Here is a 22,363-nt window from a genome sequence, read left to right on the forward strand (position 1 = left end):
CTGGCAGTGAGGAGTAGGGAGTACTTCTCTCTTTCACAGGAACTTAGGCTGACCTGGCACTCGATGTCACTCACTCATTGCCTGAGATGGTCTGCAGGTTGACGCTCTAGTTACCTAGCTATTATTCTTTCATGATCTGGGTTTGGTAATTTTGAGCTAATTTTGTGGCTGTTATTATTTTGTCATGGAGTCCTGAGTTAGAGAAGTTGTACAGATGTTGTTGAATGTTCTGGTTTGGTCTCAGCAGGCACTATCATGACTGTGGCTGTGAGGCTGTGGCCCCGCAGAAGGCCAAGGGCAGCAGCATTTCTCCAGCAGACTAAGGCAGCTGGGCCCTGGGCTTCTGAAATGCCAGGTCAACTTCTGTGTGCCTTCCATTCTCAGATGAGGTATCTCCAGCTACACCCTGCCTCCTAGGGGAAGCTTCTAGGTTTCAGCACCCAGAGCTTCTCTGGGAGTGGATGAGAGGGTACCTATTGTTAGAAATTTAGGCTCCCCCATTTTAAAAAATATGACGCTTTTGATGTTTTCATTCTAACAATTAATTTTGTTACCTAAAATTTAAATTTAAAAAATCAAGACAATCATGGAAGATAGTATAACAAATATCTATATGCTCACCCCCCAAAATGAGGAAATTCAAACATTGTATTCTCTTTGCCTGGGGTTTTCTTGTTTGTTTTATTTTTAAGAAATGAAACATAGATGAACGTGACGTACTCTGTTCCTTCCCTAACCTCCAGGATCATGTCCATCCTTCCCTGTACTGAGAGGACTACTCTCATAAGTCTGGGACATATCCATTCATTCGATGGCATGCTATGGAAGGGACCAAGGGAAAGATCTTGGTTTCTGTGACTCAAGATGGACAGACACCAAATGCTGAGAGACCAAAGATACAGCTATTGCATAAATTGGCATGCAACTTTCTAAAACTGCCAAATCTGTTCTGTGACTCAGCAGGTTGGCAGGTGGTGTCCGTAGTGGCCGCATTAGAGGAGAACATGGAGAGCGACCCAGGTTTTCATGTTAGTCTGGAGGGTCCAAACAGCTCTGGCTGGTGGGTGGAATTTTATGTTGGTGACATTCCCATGTTCTCAGCTTTTCTGTTTTCATGGGAGCTGAACAAGAAGACCCAAGAAAATTCTGTGGAAATGCTGTCAGGTCAATACAGGGGTAGAGATAGATTTGGCTGCCTGTGGCCATCAGATAACGCAGTGAAAACACTGGAGCAGCAACCCAGGTCCCTGCTGCCCAGCATGCAGAGGACAGCCTGTGTTTCAGCCCATTCTGCTGTGAGAACACGCTCTAGCCAAAGTCATCCTCCAGGTCAATAGGACACATGTCTGGAGATTTTAACATGTGTGGGAACTTAATTAAGGGTCAGAAAGCTGACAGATGCATTCAGCATTTCCAATGACTAGGAATGCTGGCAGACGCACTGGTAGGGAAACCGAGGCTGTGCCTGACAAGGTTGTGCGGCGTCTACTCAGAGTTTCTTTAGAAGATTATGAGCATGATTCCATTATTCTAAGGCAGTGAGTTGGAGAGATGAAATAAATCCCAGCTCTTCCTGGGTGGTATCTTCTCTCCAGAGTGTGTCTTTAGGTTGGGGGGGCATTCCTCCAGTATTCATGCTGTCAGCCGTGAGCTGAGAGCAGCAGGTAGGAAGCACTATTCACATTTATTCATGACATTTCTCTTCTTCCAATGGTCAGAGAAGAACACCAAATAATTCAGGAAATGCAAAACACTTAAACTCCAACTGGCAAGATTGTGCTATTGAATTTTTGCTTATTTCACAGTGTCCAGAGTTGAAAGAACTGGATCATAGATGGGCTTATCCCTCTAATCTGGCTGGATGGGGCTTCAGTGAAAATTACAACACGAGCACAGCCTGGCTTTGGAAGAGCACCCTAGGGCTTTTTGGTAGATTTGCTCCTTTAAATTTTCCTGATTCCTTGGGCTCTCCCATTCATTTTGACTTTTGCTAATCTTTAATGGTAATACTATTAAACAATATTTAACATTATTAGGTCAATTTAATATTGATAAATCATCACTGTTTAGGGCAATCAGAACAGACATGGAGTCTCTGAAGCAGGAAGCATGAAGCCCCCTCTTTCCACTTACTCTCTGTGTCATTGTTAATTCCTCACTCACTTTGGGCAGAGCAGGGCCCAAATGGCTGAGGCTGTGGGAGACACTGGGGATTTTGGATGGTGGCTCTCCATCAATTGGTTTGGAAATATTTCCTTTTTTTGTTTTGTTTTGTCTTTGATTTTCAATCAATTAATTAATTTTTAAGTAGGCTCCACACCCAGCATGGAGCCCAGTGTGGGACTCAAACTTACGACCATGAGAGGCAAGACCTGAGCCTAGATCGAGTCGTACACTTAACTGACTGAGCTACTCAGGCTCCCCTTTAATTTTTATTTTTTTAATTGAAGTATAGTTAACATACAGTGAATGTTAGTTTATACAATAAAATGATTCAACACTTCTGTACATTACTCAGTGGTCATAGCTTTAAGTGTATTCTTTTTTTTTTTTTTTAAGCATAGTTGACATACAATGTTACATTAGTTTCAGGTGCACAGCATAGTGATTTGACAAGTTTACACATTATGCTGTGTTCACCACAAGTGTAACTACCATCAGTGTCAATACGTTCCTATTATTATGTCATAACTGAATGCTTTATGCTGTGCCTTTTATTTCCATGATTTATTTATTCCATAACTGAAAGCCAGTATCTCCCATTCTCCTTCACCCATTTTGCCCGACCCCCTACCCACCTCCCCTCCGGCAACCATCAGTTTGTTCTCTGTATTTATAAGTCTGATTCTGCTTTTTGTTTGTTTATTCATTTGTTGTTGTTTCTTTAGATTCCATGTATGAGTGAAATATGGTATTTGTCTTTCTTAGCCTTAACAAGTATTCCCGTACAGTGTAATCCCATTAACATCTGTGCCTCACCTTCCTTCCCCTTCCTGTCTACAGTTGATAAGGAGCTGTGGGAGCCACACATGAGCTCAGATCTGTTTTGTAGGCACCTTCTTAGATCTCCCCAGTACATTGTACTAGAAACTGTATTGGAAACCTGAAATATATTGCTAGTGACTGAGAATTCCCTGACAGCCTTTCTCCACTTAAACCTTATCTTTTCAGCTTCATTTGCTTCAACAGGAAGAATTCTCAGGCTATTTTCAAGTTAAAATGTGGTTATTCTTGTCCTGGATGTTGAATTCAAAGGATGGTAATTTATGCACAAAATTTTGTGGGTTGTCTCTGACTTCTTGGATCCTCCTCATTATCTGTATTAACGTTCAGCTTTGGTGTGGAAGTCAGTTTTTCATGGCTTGTTCTCATGTACCTTCTTCCTGTAGGTCTTTGTAGTCTCCTCCCTGCTACATGCCCTGCAGGAGGTGCTAGGGCAGAGGGCAGACTGCTGTAATCCCTGACAAAGAAAAATGCCCTTGCAGGTGGTAAAAGTCAGAAGCATTTCACATTTGCTTTTGTTGTTTACATAATTTCACTTTGTTTTCATTCATATTTTCTTAAAACATCCAGGATCAAAGTAACGTGGAGAGTAGGACCTGGTCCAGCAGATTACAGTTAGGTTTAGTAACATGGGCATTTGTCGCAATTAGCAGGTCAGGTTCTGGAGAAGGTGGGTCTGGGCTTGAACCCCAGCTCTATCATGGTGCAAGCTGAGAATGCACTAGGTTAGAGAAACAGAAACGACAGTAGCAGGGAGATGCTGTTTTCCCCATTAGGTTGGCAGAGCTCCTGCAGCTGGATCCCTGTGGCACTGGCAAGCTCTCAGGTTTCAAGTCAGCCCCTTGGGGCAGTGCACAACTCCTTTGTGAGGGGCTTCCCCCTTCCCAAAGAGAATGCCCCTTAGAGGCCCTGCAGTGCCTAGGCTGAGGGTCCTCCACCCTCCATGACCTGAGGACTGGCCACTACACTGCCAGATCCTAGCTCCATGGCACTCCACAAAAAGCAAGTGGCAACATTTGGGGCACCAATAGCTTCAGAGAAGGTTGATCACATCATGTCCCAGAGACATAGGAAAACAAACAATAAATTGTAAGAACACTCAGGGAGGTTTTAAGCATTGAACAAAAAATACTTTCTGAAACTAAAACCCATAACTTTTATTTTTTTAATTTATTTTTTTATCATAATTTTTTATTATGTCGTGTTAGTCACCATACAGTATATCCTTAGTTTCTGATGTAGCGTTCCATGATTCATTATTTGCGTATAACACCCAGTGCACCACTCAATATGTGCCCTCCTTAATACCCATCACCGGCCTATCCCAATCCCCCACCACCCTCCCCTCTGAAGCCCTCAGTTTGTTTCTCAGAGTTCACAGTCTCTCATGGTTCATTCCCATTTCTGTTCCCCCCCCCCCACTTTATTCTTCCCTTCCTTCTCCTACCGATCTTCCTAATTCTTATGTTCCATAAATGAGTGAAACCATATGATAATTGTCTTTCTCTGCTTGACTTATTTCAATTAGCATAATCTCCTCCAGTCCCGTCCATGTTGCTGCAAATGTTGGGTAATCATTCTTTCTGATAGCTGAGTAATATTCCATTGTATATATGGACCACATCTTCGTAATCCAGTCATCTGTTGAAGGGCATCTCGGCTCCTTCCACAATTTAGCTATTGTGGACAATGCTGCTATGGACATTGGGGTGCATATGGCCCTTCTCTTCACTGCGTCTGTATCTTTGGGGTAAATACCCAGTAGTGCAATTGCTGGATCATAGGGTAGCTCAATTTTTTACTTTTTAAAGGGATGCCACTGGCCAGACTTATTCAAAAGACTAGAGAAAGGACCCAAATTAATAAAATTATGAATGAAAGGGGAGAGATCATGACCAACACCAATGAAATAGGAAGGATCATTAGAAACTTTTATCAACAACTTTATGCCAATAAATTAAACAACCTGGAAGAAATGGATGCCTTCCTATTTCTCTATTCTTTAGAATAAGTCTGGCCAGTGGCTTATCGATCTTATTTATTCTTTCAAAGAACCAGCTTCTAGTTTTGTTGATCTGCTCTAGTGTGCTCCTAGTTTCTAATTCATTGATCTCTGCTCTAATCTTGATCAACTGCCTTCTTGTGCATGGGTTAGGCCTGTTCTTCTGCTCCAGACATCAGGGAAATTCAAATCAAAACCACATTGAGATACCACCTTATGCCAATTAGAATGGCAAAATTGACAAGACAAGAAACAACAAATGTTGCAGAGGATGTGGATAAAGGGGATACCTCTTACACTGTTGGTGGGAATGCAAGTTGGTACAGCCACTTTGGAAAACAGTGTGGAGGTCCCTTAAAAAGTTAAAAATAGAGCTACCCTATGATCCAGCAATTGCACTACTGGGTATTTACCCCAAAGATACAGATGTAGTGAAGAGAAGGGCCATATGCACCCCAGTGTTCATAGCAGCATTGTCCACAATAGCTAAATTGTGGAAGTAGCCGAGATGCCCTTCAACAGACGAATGGATTAAGAAGATGCAGACCATATAAAACAATGGAATATTACTCAGCCATCAGAAAGAACGATTACCCAACACTTGCAACAACATGGACGGGACTGGAGGAGGTTATGCTAAGTGAAATAAGTCAAGCAGAGAAACACAATTATCATATAGCTTCACTCATTTATGGAACATAAGGAATAGCAGGGAGATCGGTAGGAGAAGGAAGGGAAGAATGAAGGGGAGGTAAACAGAAGGGGGAATGTACCACAAGAGACTATGGTCTTTGGCAAACAAACTGAGGACTTCAGAGGGGAGGGGGTGGGGGACTGGGATAGGCTGGTGTTGGGTATTAAGGAGGGCACATATTGCATGGAGCACTGGGTGATATATGCAAATAATGAATCATGGAACACTACATCAAAAACTAAGGATGTACTGTATGGTGACTGACATAACAAAATAAAAAATTATTATTTTAAAAAATCTATTATTTAGTGTAGTCACCTTCATGAATTATCTGAGCCAGATCTTCTGGAGAACTTGCTGCTGCTTCTACATCAGCACTTGCTGCTGCTTCGCCCTGCACTTCTGTGTTGTGGAGACGGATTCTTTCCTTAAATCTCATGAACCAAACTCTGATAGCTTCAAACTTTTCTTCTGCAGCTCCCTCACCTCTCAGCCCTCATAGAATTGAAGAGAGTCAGGGCCTTGCCCTGGGTTAGACTTTAGCTTAAGGGAATGTTGTGGCTGGTTGTATCTTATATCCAGACCACTAAAACTTTCTCCATGTCAACAATAAAGCTGCCTTACTTTCTTACCATTTATGTGTTCACTGGAGTAGCCCTTTTAATTTCCTTCAGAAACTTTTCCTTTGCATTTACAGCTTGCCTATTTCGTGCAAGAGGTTAGATTTTAGGCTACCCTGCATTTTTGTCATAGCTTCCTTACTAGACTTAATAATTTCTAGCTTTTGGCTTAAAGTGGAGAGATGTGCAACTCTTCTTTTCACTTGAGCACTTAAAAGCCACTGTAGGGTTATTATTTGGCCTAATTTAATATTGTTGTGTCTTAAACAATAGGGAGGCCTGAGGAGAGGGAGAGAGCTGGGGGAATAGCTGGTCAGTGGAGCAGTCAGAATACACACAACTTTATCAATTTATTTTGCCATCTTATTTGGGTGCAGTTCATGGTACCCCAAAGCAATTACAATAGTAACGCCAAAGATCACAGATCACTGTAACAAAAAATAATAATAATAATAATAATGAAAAAGTTTGAAATATTGTGAAAATTACCAAAATGTGACAGAGACCCAAAGTGAGCAAATGCTGTTGGAGAAATGGCATGCCAATTGACTTGCTTCATGCAGGATTGCCACAGACCTTCAACTTGTAAAAAATGCAGTATCCATGAAGCACTATAAAGCAAAGTGAAATAACGAAGGTATGCCTGTATTGTTATGGATTGAATTGTATCTCCCCAAAAGATAAAGTTCTAATCTCGGGTTCCTGAAATTGTGACCTTATTTGCAAATAGGGTCTTTATAGAGATCATGAAATTAAAACTAGTTCATTAGGATGGGCCCTAATCCAATATGACTGGTGTTCTTATAAAAAGGGGGAGTTTGGACGCAGAAGCAGGCATGCAAAGAAGGAAGAATATATGAAGACACATACACAGAATTTGGCCATGTTACTGGAGTGAGGCAACTATAAGCAAGGATTTTTGGCAACCACCAGAAACTAGGAGAGGCAGCAAGGATCTTCCCCCAAGGTTGTCAGGGAAAGCGTGGCCCTACTAATGGGATTTCACACCTCTAGTCTTTGTAACTGGGAGACAATGTATTTCTTTTGTTTCAAGCTACTTTGTTACTTCACAGTTGTCTTCAATAATTGTTTGGGTGGAGGGGTGGATTTCTGGGGCTTCCTACTCTGCCGTCTTCTATGACATCCTTATTTATTATTTAATTTTCTCTCTCTCTGCTTACTCTAATGTAAGCTCTATGAGGACAGGAAATTTTGTCTCTTATAGGAACTGCTGTGTGGACATAGCATTAACAGACAGGTACTGCAGCAGTAGGTCATTTATGAATAATTACTGAACGCTTTAAGACACAAAGGAACACGGACAAGGTAATATAGTCCCACCCTGGTGGAGGAGTGAGTTGTGTGTTAAATGTGACAATGGAAGTAAGTTCTGGGCATAACATGATATAAAACATTAGCCACTTTGGGAAAGTCAGGGAAGGTTCCAGAGGGCAGATGCCCAAAGCTGTGTGAAGCTGCACTTTGCTTGCTCCTCTGAAGAGACAAAACTTCAAGTTTGAAGCTGCCTCTGTGACATTTGGGTTCATTATGAGACAACGAAAGCCAAGATTAAAGCATGCCATGAGGACTGCTCAGGGCCTCCTATGCTCCGGAGTTTCTGTTTCTGCACCGGATAAATTTCCCAGGATGTTTTCTCTTCCAGTAAATATTTGGGGCTGCCAAAAATGGAAAAAAATTAGCTTTTTAAAAATGCTCCTTATGACCCAACACATAGTAAAGGCTCTTTCTCAGACATTACAAGGCAATTCTGGATAACTGTGTGCAGGGCTGGCAGAGAGGTGTGCATAAGTCTATAACCTGCTGGTCAGTCTCTGCTGGGGCTGATGGGGCCCCCTCTACATGTCCTCCCTCTGGGGACCCCATACGGCAACGGTATTTCCTAGGGCATACTCTTCCTATGGCTGAACCCGAAGCTCCAGAGAGGCTTGCAGTAACATGGGATGCTTCTTTCTAGTCCACTTACCTTTCATTGGTCAAAGCAGGTCACTGGCCAAGCCCAGTGCCAGTGGGGTGGCAGAGTGGATCTTTCTGCCCCACTGAGGGCCACTGCAGAGACATGTATGTGAAGTCTTACCACAGGGATAAAGAACTAGGGAGTGATCCAATCTTCCTAGATAAACAATGAGGAATTACTTTTTGTGATATCAAGTGACCTGCTCTCTAGCAGAGCATGGTTCTGCTGGCCCCTGATTCTCTGCAGCAAATGAAATGACATGTCACATATCTTCACATTGGTTTCAGCTTTCTGCCCGTGACTTTGGGAAACCCTTTCTGAACGGGTTACCTTTGGAGCCCTCCTCCTCCTGCTTCAGAGACGTTCACATGGGGCCACTGCCCTGAAGCAGCAGATTCAAGGGCCCTCCTTAACATCTTGTGGGCTGCCCTGAGGTCCCTAGAAGTGACAGTATGGACCAACATTCCCCCCGAGTCAGCTGGAAGCAGGCCTCATGGCTACATCCTTCCTCTGGCTACATTCTCCTACATTAGCAACAAGAGCCACAGGGGGACATGCTTTTGGAGCACAAATTTCTTACAGAAACTTTACAACTGCTACATGTTTCTTTGATAACAATAATGTAACATTCATCTCTGTCAGAAAGGTACACTGGATGCTAGCATGACTTACTAGGAAATACTACTTTCTAGTTGTTGAACCAATACCTGTTATCACATGAACATCAGCAGCGTTGGGAAGACTGCACAGAGGGCAGCAATGAGCGGTGGTTTCGCACAGGTTCACGATTGTGCAGTTTGGAATCAGAGAACTGTGTTCAGGTCCCAGTTTGGTCACTTACAAGATAGGTGTCTCTCCATGCCTTGACTTCGTCATCTGTTGTTTGAAGGAATAACAGATACACCTGAGGGATGTTTGAGGATTAAATAAAATGAGATGTGCATGGAGTTAGTCTAGGACTTGGTCCACTGCAGGGCTAAGAAATGCTGGTTAGATGGTTATGGTCATGGTCCTAGCCACTGTAGGAAATTCTACAGGATTTTACCCCACTTAAGATCCACAACAGCAGTCAGGGCAGTTGAGGAAAAAGAGGACCAGTTAGTTGGTCATATGGCTGGAAACAAAAACATACCAGTGGGCTCAAACTTAAGGTTTTGTGGATTCTGAAGTTTGCTTTGGTTTCCTGTTGAACATCCTATGCTTCTTACAGTTTGCTGAAAAAGTGCTTTGGATCTTGCAAATCAGTCACAGTATGGGCAGCTCCTCTGGGTTTCATGGATGTGATTTTAGTGTTCTTTTTCTCTACAGATTCCCGTGCTCCTGAACCTCAGCCAAGACCCCGAGGTCAGCCTGCCTGCACCACCACTCATGTATGCCCTGGCCCTTGGCGCCTGCCTGGGAGGTAAGGGGGTGCTGATGCACACAGGGAAGGGGCCACTGACACTGTAGTGACCCCAAAGTCATGGTTTATACATGCCTAATTGAAGGTAAATTAAGGAGAGTTTGGATGATTTCCTGAGTAGAAACCCACCTTTAGCTTTGACTGAAGCAATTCTAGAAGTGAAGCCTGTCACTTCCCACCCCCTGCAGAATTTCCCTGGGAACGATCATCACTGACATCTCAAAGTGAATGTGCTCTCACACTGCACCCACACAGAAGTGTCTTATGTTTAGAAACAGATTTCGAATCAGAAGACATCCTCAGTTGCAGTTTCTTATTCCCTCTGTAAGGGGTTGGGAAGTGATAAATGGGTAAACAAAGAACTAGAGACTCTAACCTAAGAGTAAGAAGAAAGATTAAAGATGTTTCTTTTTTGGAGAGGGGTATTGACCTTTAGAGAATTTGAAAAGTGAATTAGTGAAAGTGTCAGGAGAGACTACCTCTGGTGAGCAAACAGAAGGACTTTGATAACCATCTTTTGAGGGAGTTGTGTCAGAGTTAGAGTCCTTCTCATATATAGGAGGCCTAATCACCTTTGGGAACACAAGAGGATTTTGGAGAATCTTAGATAAACATACCAGATACATTTTAAGTTTTTATTCTTAAATCCAGGCATGTTTAGGTAATCCAGGTTGCTTTGTTCTTTGATTGATCCCTATTAAATCAATAACTTTCTGTTTAGTTTATGTCTTTGTTTATAAAGGGGGATTAATGTTATTCAGAGAAGTTGCTATGATTTCTGGAGGCAGCTAATTCACCTCATTCAGCAACTGAAACCTCAAGTACTTGTGAGACTTAGGAGACTCTTAAAATGGCCCCCATTTAAGCATTAGCCCCCAGAAAAGCAGTAACTGTGTTCATAGCTTCATTTAACATCACTAATAGAAACAGAATCTAGGGGCACTTAGAAATGTGTCTTTTGTGTGAGACTTTGTTCATTTAACCTCACTGAACATCTGCTATAACCTAACATTGTGCTTTCGAGTGAGGAAGACAGTCATCTAAGGTAAGGTTACACCTTAAACAGATATGTCCTCTCACGACGGAATGCGCAGAGTGCTTAGGGAGCACCAGAAAGAGACTACAGGAAATGTCAGCGAAGGTACTCCAGAGAGGGAGCTTTTGACCTGGGACGAGAAGCCTCTTGGGCTAGTGCTGATTTCCCAGAACATGTAGAATGAATGTGGATGGGATTATCAAGGACCGAAGTTAACATGAACCATATATATGGTTACTAACCTAAATATAAATCAACTCCTGTTGACTGAGGCCCTTTTGAAAGCAGGGATACAGCTGTAATGAATAATAAATGTATTAGACCTTGGAGTCTTTTTAACCTAGTAGCTCTGGTTATCGAATGACACTTCTTCCTGGATTGCAGATGCCCAGTTGTGTGGAGTGTTAACTCTACACTTATTCTGCCAGGGACCCTCTTTCATTGACTCAGAGTTTGGAATTATTTTCTTAAAAATTGTGACATACAATTTACAATTTTAACCATTTTTAAGGATGTACAATGTTAGCAGCCATTAGAGAAATGTAAATTAAACCACAATAAGATATCATCACATACTTATAAGAATGGCTAAAATAAAAAATAGTAACCGCACCAAATATGCACAAGGATGTGGGGAAACTGGATCACTCACACATTATCACTGGGGCTATAGAAGGTTACCATCTCTCTGGAGAACAGTCTAGCAGTGTCTTTAAAAAGTTAACCTGCACCTACCATAAAAACCAGCAATTGCACAACTGGGTATTTATTCTAGAGAAATGAAAACTTATGTTCACCCAAAACCTACATAAAAAAAGTAGAAATAAACCAGATGTCCTTCAATAGTAAATAGTTAAAGAGACTGTGGTACATCCCTACTGTGGAATACTACTTGACAGTAAAAAGAAATGAAGTATTGACACACAAGACAACCTTATTGAATCTCCAGGGAATTATGTAGAGTGAAGAAAGTCAATCTCAAAAGGTTACAGACTGTATGAGTCCATTTATATGATATTCTTGAAGTGATACAGTTGTAGAAATGCAGAATAGATTAGTGGTTAGTGGGGGTTAAGTACAGGGCAAGGTGGAGGGAAGTTTGTCTCTCTGTAAAAGGGCAATAGGAAGGATCATTTTGGTGATGAAAATGTTCTGTATATTGACTGTATCAATGTCAGTATTCTTATTGTGACGTAGTACTATGGTCTTGAATTATATTACCTTTGAGGGAAAGTGGTAAATGGTACATGGGATCTCTTCATATTATTCCTTACAACTTCATGTGAATGTATAGTTACCTCAAAATAAAACTTCAGTTACAATTTAGAAAAAGGAAAAGCCAGAGAGAAGAATGTTCTTATTGATTAAATCCATAATTACTAAATAAATACTAAACTAAGTAAAATGGATAGATAGGCTCACTGAAAAATAAAGTCAAGGAAATATTCCAGAATCTAGAGGCAAGAGTCAAAGAATAAATTACAGAAGAAAAATAATATACACAAAAGTTCATGATGGGAAACCGAATATTTGACTTCAAAGAAAAATCTCAGGAAGGACAGAATGAAATGAAGGCAGGATTTATCCAAAAAATAATAAAAGCAAATTTTCCAGAGTGGAAGCAGCACACAAGTGGATACATACCTAATCCCATCATTGTGAAATTTTAGAACTCTACGGAGGCTCAGAAACTTGCCCAATTGTCATACAACTAGTAAATCTCAAAACTGGGAATCTAGCAGTTCAGCTCCAGAGTTTGTTTTCCTAAATTCTCTTTATGTTGAAAACAAGTAATTAGAAATATCAGGTTCAAGGCCTAACCCACACACGAGAAGGCAGTTGATCAAGATTAGAGCAGAGCAGAAATCAATGAATTAGAAACCAGGAGCATAGTAGAAAAGATAAACAGAACTAGAAGCTGGTTCTTTGAAAGAATAAATGAGATCAATAAGCCACTGGAAAGACTTATTCAAAAGAATAGAGAAAGGATCCAAATTAATAAAATTATGCACGAAAGGGGAGAGGTCACAACTAACACCAATGAAATAGGAAGGATCAGTAGAAACTTTTATCAACAGCTTTATGCCAATAAATTAAACAACCTGGAAGAAATGGATGCCTTCCTGGAAACCTATAAACTACCAAGACTGAAACAGGAAGAAATTGATTATTTAAACAGACTGATTAATTATGAAGAGATTGAAGTAGTGATCAAAAACCTCCCCAAAAACAAAAGTCCAGGGCCTGACAGATTCCCTGGGGAATCCTCTACGACATCGGCCACAGCAACTTTTTTCATGACACATCTACCAAACATTCAAAGAAGAAATCATACCTATTCTCCAGAAGCTGTTTCATAGAAACAGAAGGAAAACTACCAAACTCATTCTATGAGGCCAGTATGACCTTGATCCCCAAACCAGGCAAAGACCCCATTAAAAGGGACAATTACAGACCGATATCCCTGATGAATATGGACGCCAAAATTCTCAACAAGATCTTAGCTAATAGGATCTAACAGTACATTAAAAGGATTATCCATCAATACCAAATGGGATTCATCCCTGGGATGCAAGTGTGGTTCAACATTCGCAAATCAATCAGTGTGATAGATCATATCAACAAGAAAAGAGTCAAGAACCATATGAGCCTCTCAATTGATGCAGAAAAAGCATTTGACAAAATACAGCATGCTTTCCTGATTAAAACCCCTCAGAGTGTAGGGATAAAGGGTACATTAGCCAATTTCATAAAAACCATCTATGAAAAACCTCGATGGGGAAAAGATGAAAGCCTTTTCCTTAAGATCAGGGACACGACAAGGATGCCCACTCTCGTCATTATTATTCAACATAGTACTAGAAGTGCTTGCAACAGCAATCAGACAACAAAAAGTGATAAAAGGTATCCAAATCGGCAAAGAAGAAGTCAAAATGTCTCTCTTCGCAGATGACATGATATTCTATATGGAAAACCCAAAAGACTCTACCCTCAAACTACTAGAAGTAATAGAGCAATTCAGTAATGTGGAGGGATACAAAATCAATGCTCAGAAATCAGTTGCATTTCTATACACAAACAATGACACTGAAGAAAGAGAAATTAGGGAATCCATCCCATTTAAAATAGCACCAAAATCATATGTTATCTCAGAATTAACTTAACCAGAGATGTAAAGGATCTATATTGTAGAAACTACAGATCACTCTTGGAAGACGTTGAAGAAGACACAAAAAGATGGAAAAACATTCCATGCTCATGGATCGGAAGAATAAACATAGTTAAAATGTCTATGCTACCCAGAGCAATCTATACTTTCAATGCCATCCCGATCAAAATACCAATGACATTTTTCAAAGAACTGGAACAAACAGACCTTAAATTTGTGTGGAACCAGAAAAGGCCCCGAATCACCAAGGAATTGTTGAAAAGGAAAAACAAAGCTGGAGGCATCATGTTGCCGGATTTCAAGCTATACTACAAAGCTGTGATCACAAAGACAGCATGGTACTGGCACAAAAACAGACACATAGACCAACAGAACAGAATAGAGAACCCAGAAATGGACCCTTGGCTCTTTGGGCAACTAATCTTTGACAAAGCAGGAGAAAACATCCAGTGGAAAAAAGACAGTCTCTTCAATGAATGGTGCTGGGAAAATTGGAGAGATATATGCAAAAGAATGAAACTTGACCACTCTCTCACACCATACACAAAGATAAACTCCAAATGGATGAAAGACCTCAATGTGAGACAGGAATCCATCAAAATCCTAGAGGAGAACATAGGCAGCAACCTCTACGACATCGGCCACAGCAACTTTTTTCATGACACATCTCCAAAGGCAAGAGAAACAAAAGATAAAATGAACTTGTGGGACTTCATCAAGATAAAAAGCTTCTGCACAGCCAAGGAAACAGTCAAAAACACTAAGAGGCAGCACACAGAATGGGAGAAGATTTTTGCAAATGACGCTACAGATAAAAGACTGGTATCCAATATCTACAAAGAACTTCTCAAACTCAATACACGAGAAATAAATAATCAAATTAAAAAAATGGGCAGAAGATATGAACAGACACTTTTCCAATGAAGACATACAAATGGCTAACAGACACATGAAAAAATGTTCAAAATCATTAGCTATCAGGGAAATTCAAATCAAAACCACATTGAGATACCACCTTATGCCAGTGAGAATGGCAAAAATTGACAAGGCAGTAAACAACAAATGTTGGAGAGGATGTGGAGAAAGGGGATCCCTCTTACGCTGTTGGTGGGAATGCAAGTTGGTATAGTCACTTTGGAAAACAGTGTGGAGGTCCCTTAAAAAGTTAAAAATAGAGCTACCTATGATCCAGCAATTGCACTACTGGGTATTTACCCCAAAAGTACAGATGTAGTGAAGGGAAGGGCCGTATGCACCCCAATGTTCATAGCAGCATTGTCCACAATAGCTAAATCGTGGAAGGAGCTGAGATGCCCTTCAACAGATGACTGGATTAAGAAGATGTGGTCCATATATACAATGGAATATTACTCAGCCATCAGAAAGAACGATTACCCAACATTTGCTGCAACATGGACGGGACTGGAGGAGATTATGCTAATTGAAATAAGTCAAGCAGAGAAAGACAATTATCATATGGTTTCACTCATTTTTGGAACATAAGAAATAGGAAGATCAGTAGGAGAAGGAAGGAAAGAATGAAGGGAAGGTAAACAGAAGGGGGAATGAACCATGAGAGACTATGGACTCTGGGAAACAAACTGAGGGCTTCAGAGGGGAGGGTGGTGGGGGATTGGGATAGGCCGGTGATGGGTATTAAGGAGGGCACATATTGCATGGAGCACTGGGTGTTCTATGCAAATAATGAATCATGGAACATTACATCAAAAACTAAGGATATACTGTATGGTGACTAACATAACATAATAAAAAATTATTATAAATAAAAGAAATATCAGGTTCAGCAAAAAATGTACAAACATATTCGTGTTCAAATTTGAAGCAAATTAAAATGAGACATGATCTTAAGCAAATGATAGAACATAAGAAATGAGACCTGATTGGACCTTGGTCCTGGTGAATGTCTTGGCCCTACAGAGGTGCATTTACATAGTCTGGATAGTGCAAATGTTGCTGACTGGTTTTCCCAGTTGGAAAAACCTATATCCATCCCGGGAAGTCTTAGCTACTTGTAAAACAACTATGGTTGTTAATTTCCTTGACAATCATGCTTATCTATTTTATTTAAAGGTCTTCAGAATCCAAATCTAGCATTTTCCACTATACCTGCTGATATACTCTATTTCCAATGTGTTTGTGTAGAACCCACCGTCAGGTTAACCCACACCGCTCCCACTCTCTTCTCTTTTGTGTCCCTCTACTTTAAGAGTTGCTCTGGTAGCTGGTCTACACTTTGTCTCATTTTGCTGACCAATAAGACATGAGGGAAACCTGTTTGGGAGCATCTCGACATAGATTTTGCACTTCTGATAAAAATGTATTGGTACCAGTTCTTTTCCATGCTTCTTACCTTAAATGTGGCCATGAAACCATCTGTGATTGGAGGGAGAGGCCAAGAGAATTGCGAAGACCTGCCTCTGAAATTACTTACAAGACACTAACCTGATGCTAAGCAGCCCTCTGCCCCCAGGCTTCTTGTCGCATGGAAGGAGATTATTTTCCTCTGTGTGTAAACCACTGTTATCCAGGTTTTCTGTTGCCTGGAGCTGAAAGCATTCTTAAAAGAATCAGCCATCCAAAAGAATAAAATGTTGCCGTTTGCAATGATGTGGATGGAACTAGAGGGTATTATACTAAGCTAAACCAGTCAGTCGGAGAAAAACAAATACCATATGATCTCACTCATATGTGGAATTTAAAAAACAAAACAGATGTACATAGGGGAAGGGAAGGAAAAGTAAAATAAGATGAAAATAGAGAGGGAGGCAAACCACAAGAGATGCCGAACTCTAGGAAACAAACTGAGGGTTGCTGGAGGGGAGGTGGGTGGGGGATGGGCCAACTGGAGGATGGGCATTAAGGAGGGCATTTGATGTAATGAGCACTGGGTGTTATATGCAACTGATGAAATACTAAATTCTACCCCTGAAACTAATAATACCCTATATGTTACCTAAATTGAATTTAAATAAAGAATTAAAAAGAAAAGAGATAGTGATCAGTGAAACTTAGTAAGTTAATGTACCACCTCCCAGGTTGTGAAGCATTCAAGAGGGCCAAATGACTTCATGCAAAGAGGTGGCTGAAAGGCAAGTCTGGGGAAGGAGGTCAAGCTGTGAGGACATATCCCAGGGTAGAATAGCAATTTGGGGAATAGCAATTATGACATCTGTTCCAAAATCCTGAAAAAGTGGCTAGGAGTCAGATGTACAAAAGTTGAACAACTGCCTTACATGAGAGCAGTCAGCGCAGCCCTTGCTCATTTCTCTGCCTTGTCTTCTCTCTAAGGAAAGTTTTGAGCCATTGGGCTCCTCATTTTACCCCTCTCTCCCCACCAAGCCCTCTTCATAATGCCTGAGTTGTCATGCAGCCAGGAGACCAAGCTGCTACCTCTTCCCTTAGATCCTTGAAAATCTCCCCATTCCATTGCCTGAATCCAGAAGTGCTCAGGAACAAATTTATCTACTGAGCCAGTGCACCCTGGCAACATGAGACAGGAAATGGAAAGGGCCTTTCATTTTCTGGCAAGTGGTCTATTGCAGTTGAGGAATTCATACCAACTGTAGTATGACAAGATACTATTGATCCAGGCAGTGCCATTTTAACTGGAAAGAAGGGGGGGTAGTTTTTCAATCATTAATCCCTAACAGGAGAGAAGTAAAGTGTTGCTTTTTGATTTAGAGCTCACACAGGTTGCTGAATGTGACTCTGGTCCATGTGTTAAGCTTCGTGCTATCCAGAAGCAGAGCTCTCCGTGTCAAGTCCTGGAGTAGCATTGTCTGGGGGTGGCAGGGCAGACACCACCCAGGCAGTGAGGGACATGCGCTGCAATGGATGCTGGCAGGGCAGGGCCATCTGAGGATCATGGGCTCTGGAAGACTGAGAAACAATTGCACGGCATGATGGCTCATCAAGGTGTGGAACCTCATTGGCAGGTCTTCTCACCCAGAACAGGAGCCACCTGGTTAGTAGGATCAAAGGATGGATAGGATATGTTGGTATGACAACACCAAGAGGAGGCTGTCTGGGGCCATCATTGCTGTGGAATTTGTACTTGACCACCTGCTCAAGACCTTCAGATGCTCTGCCTGACTGTTTACAGAAAGGCCTTGGGCCTATATCATGAAGATTGAATCTTGCCCTCTCTGATCCTCCTCTGGAGTCAAAACAGCTGGTTCTAGCCTTGGCTCGTCACTTTCCAGCCCTGACATTTCAGCATGTTGCCTTTCTGTGCCTTAGTTTCTTCATAGAGATGCTGGGGACCTCAGCAGTCATGGAGAAGATGAGATGCCAAGCCTTTAGAATGCTTCTGACCCTGAGGAGACACTGAACAGACATCTGGTCTTGTCCTTCTCAAATCCTTCAGCAGAACTCACCCCACACTCAGGCCTGTGTATGCCCCCATGCCTTGTTGAAGCTGGTTACTTCTCGTTCTCTTGGTGCCTCCTAAATCTCCTCTTCCTTGGGGAAGCCCTACTACCTGGCCATGACCTGGTGACCCCAGCCCTCTGAGCATTTCTCTTGGCCTCTCTGACCTCATGCCTGTTATGCATTTCCTGTCTCTCTAAGAATAGATTCTCCATCAGCCCCCAGAGGTTATGAGCTGATTTGTCCACAGAAAGCAGCCTCCTGGGGTGGAAAAGACAGCTGCCTAGGGTTGGGAGATTAGCAAGAAGCTAATGAAAATCAGGGAAGGATGTAGAGACAGATGTCAGAATTGAGATGAAAATATAGACTCAGTTCTAGTGGGTGTCTGAGACAAGAGATCTCAGAATGGTCTTGGAATCCTGGAATTACCTGCATGAGCTTCTTATCACTACCATAACCCATAGACAAACTTCATCTATTATCTCATGTTTCTTGTCTTTTGGGTACGGGTGGCTCAGCTGCGCCTCTACTTAGAGTCTCATGAGGCCAAGATCAAGGTGTCCCCAGGCTGTGCTCCTTTCTGGTAGCTCTGCAATGGGTCTGCTTCTGAGCTCATTCAGATTATTGCTAGGATCCAGGTCTTTGCAGCTCTAAGACTGGGTCCCCATACCTTGCTCGTTGTCAGCCGGGCTGCCTTTAGCTCCTGAAGGCCTCTCTGGTCCTGGCACTTGGGCCTAAATCTCAGAGTTAGCAACATTGTGTAGAATCCTGTTCATGGTGGAAATACTTCCACTCCCCCTTTGGGTTCTCTCCTAGGATCTTCTGACCCTCTGGGATCTCTCTGACTCTCCCCACTCCATTTCTTCTACCACCCCCACCCCCACTGGGTTCTCTCTGACCCCACTGGGATCTCTCTGACTCTCTCTTTGAGGCTTCTCTTCTGCTTCCAGCTGGAAAAAGCTTTCTGCTTTTAAGGGTTCATGTGATTCAATGGATCCACCCAGATAATCCAGGGTAATCTCCCTCTCTCAGGGTCCATAACCTGAATTACTTCTGCAAAGTCCCCTTTGCCAAACAGGGTAACAGGATGACATAACCACAGGTTCTAAGGATTAAGACATGAACTTCTTTGCATTGATCTGCCACCACACTACCTGGAGCAAGCTAGTATTACCTGTAGCCTGGAGCGTTCCCCAGCCAGGCTCCCTGCTACCTCTATCACCACCCTAAAGTCTGTCCTTCACACAGCAGCCTGGTGTCAGCCTGTCATGCCCCTGGTCAAGGGCTAATCTTTCACTGCCCTTCCTGATTCTCTGGGTAGGGCCATATACTCTGAAATGTACTGAGAAACAGTGGGACTATCACAAAAATGGGACATGAGAAGCACAGTGACCACAAGCAGAGTGGGCCAAACTCAGGGAGACATTGCCATCACAAGGCTTGGGCTTAGTGGCTGCAGAGTGCTAGGGAGACCTTGGAGGTTTTTACTGAGTTCTTAAGATCCAAAGTCTTATAATTTTGATTCCTCAACTATATTTCATCCTTCGAGCAAACATATAAATGGATGCAGCATGCTATTTCAAAGGTTTTCACTGAAAAAAACCCAGTCTAATTCTTCTGTGGATGAAAAGCAGAGAGAATAAAATGAGGCTTGAGCTTGTTTTCATGAGCCTTTGCACAGGCAGTCCGGGCTGCATGCCTGACAGGAGGTTGTGTTGCCTGCCATGTGTTTCAAGGAGAAGGTAAGGACCATGAAGAAGAAGGGGAGCAGGAGCATGTGTTCAGCTGAGTGTCATTTGCACTGACATCTCCTCTGCAAGGGCCTCTCCTGGGGAATAGGCCCCAGGCTGTGTGCTTCCTCTAGTGGAGAAATCCAGAAGTCCACATTGCTCTGAGATTATTGATTCTGTACTTCTCTCTGTGCTCAGTGCTCCAGAAGACCCAGAGATAATATGGTGCTGAGTTCTCAGAAAGGGCAGCACTTAGGGGCTCAGCTTATAGAGCCAGGACTTCACCGTTAGTCCTCCTCCTCCTGCCCTGTTACTTATGTTGCCCAATTTCAGAGAGACTGCTTCCTTGTGCCAACATGCAGTAGGAAGCTCCAGATTTGTGTCTCACAGTTCACCAGTCCTTAGGAAACAGAGAGTCTTTTTCTTAGTGGTTTATGCACACATGTCAGAACTGAGTGAAATTGGCTGAGCCTGGGTCATGTGCCAATTCCTGAACCCTGACCTCTGCGGTTGGGGGTTAGAAGATGCTGATCAGTTTCATCAAGCAAATTCACCCTTCCCTGAATTAGTCATGATGTTGGGGGCTGGCGTTGGGCCACATCCCTTCCCATGAGGCCTCACCAGTATGTATGTGCACACAGGTTATGATCCCCCACTGATCATGTACACTGCTAAAAAGGCTCACGCAGAGGACGCATTTTATTATCCTCTTCATTTGCATCCATCTTTCCATCCACAGACAGTGTTTTCTTGTGGGTGTCCGGGCCTGAAGTCCTGAGGAAGGTGGTTCTTATCTGAGATCCCACTTCCACGGCTCTGAGAACACCTGTTCTCTCCTATGGTTGTTGGTCTGGCTTACATTTTCCTCTAAAAGATAGATGCCACCATGTGCCCCAGTGATGTGCCAGTTCTCCTTAGCATTTCCTCTTTTCTATCACATAGAGCAGTCATAGTCTTATCTGCAAATTACAGTATTTACAAGCAGCTAACTTATTTCCTGGTTGTCAGTGTTTTGTTTTCTGCAGATATTTGCAAAGTAATCATCAGATCAAAAGCCTGTCAGATGATCTGAATATTACAGAACAAAAGAGAACAGAAGCCTACCACCAGGATAAACTGAGATTTTATTTTACATTTAAAAAATTTTGATTCCAGGCAATGGGACACTGATTGGCGCATCAGCAAATGTCGTTTGTGCTGGAATTGCAGAGCAGCATGGATATGGGTTCTCTTTCATGGAATTTTTCAGGTACTTTAAAACTCATTTTAAATTTGTTTGTTTAATCCCTAACTCACTTAATTAAAAAAATAACAATGCAAACTACTAAGCACTAAGATAAGCATGTTTTTAGCAATTAGACATTAGTGTAGGTAAGCTTAGCTAAAAAAAAAAAACACATTAAAAATTTATTGCTGGGATTAGCTTCATGACACAGAACATGATTCAGATATTCTGAATAATTCAGATTGAGTCGAGGGGTCAAGAAATGGTTGTGGGCTTGCTGGGTGTTTTATGTTGTTCTCTTGAAAATTCTAACAGTGATTTGTGCCTTGACTATCTATGACTGGGGTGCATAATGAGAGTCTGAAGACCCCCTACCAGACTGCCCAATGAAAAAGCCTGCCCTTGAAAGGACCCAGGAATATTGCACATAGGGAACAGGCATTCATGTGTGGGCACCTATCAAGAGGGCAGTACAGAGACGAGGCCCAGCATGGGGAAGAGCTGCCAGTGCCGGCTCCTGCAAAGGAGAACCTGCTGCAAGGGAGCAGGCCCTTGCTGGGTCCTGACTCCCAGCATGCCTGTTTTCATATGGCACCGCTGCACTTTGGAAGCAGATGAGTGGGCAGAATGGACGTTGGTGGCCCCCATAAAATGGTGCTGCTAAAAAGAACGGACATTCATTTGGCGTTGAACACGATTTCTGTTGATGTTCTTGGACTATAAACTCATAGCTCATGCATACACAGCGATGATTCTCAGAACCAGCCCTGCTTAAGGTTGGGAACAGCAGCTCTGCCTGAGAGGTAGAGTGACCTGCAGCCTGTGGAGGCTGTGACCTCGGGCTTCAGCAGGGCACTACTTGGCTGGGCTGGACTTGGGGAGAAAACGCCAGCTGTCACACCCAGGTAAGAATCAACATCAGTCTCTATATGTAACACTGAATTTTGGAAGACTTATTGTACTGCCCATTTCTGTTGTTCATAAGTGGCTAATAATTCTTGACAATTTTGTTGGGACACTAACATTTATTAATCAATACTCTTGGAAGACTTGGGCATGGGATAGAGGGACGAGACTGGACAGTGAGCCATGGGGACACTGAACTTATCAAGTAGGCC

The 22,363-nt window shown here is 42.3% G+C and overlaps 1 protein-coding gene across 4 annotated transcripts in view; it reads left to right on the top strand.

Moving 5' to 3' along the window:
• OCA2 (OCA2 melanosomal transmembrane protein) overlaps positions 1-22,363 on the top strand; it is a 442,347-nt gene that overhangs the window by 298,786 nt on the left and 121,198 nt on the right. For all 4 annotated transcript variants that reach the window (XM_048221311.2, XM_026510290.4, XM_057303788.1 and 1 more), the window contains 2 exons: positions 9,603-9,696; positions 21,176-21,269. In XM_048221311.2, the coding sequence (XP_048077268.1) occupies positions 9,603-9,696; positions 21,176-21,269 (188 nt within the window). The remainder of the gene's footprint in view (positions 1-9,602; positions 9,697-21,175; positions 21,270-22,363) is intronic.

Source organism: Ursus arctos, unplaced genomic scaffold (genome assembly GCF_023065955.2).
Source record: "Ursus arctos isolate Adak ecotype North America unplaced genomic scaffold, UrsArc2.0 scaffold_28, whole genome shotgun sequence".
Taxonomy (NCBI): domain Eukaryota; kingdom Metazoa; phylum Chordata; class Mammalia; order Carnivora; family Ursidae; genus Ursus; species Ursus arctos.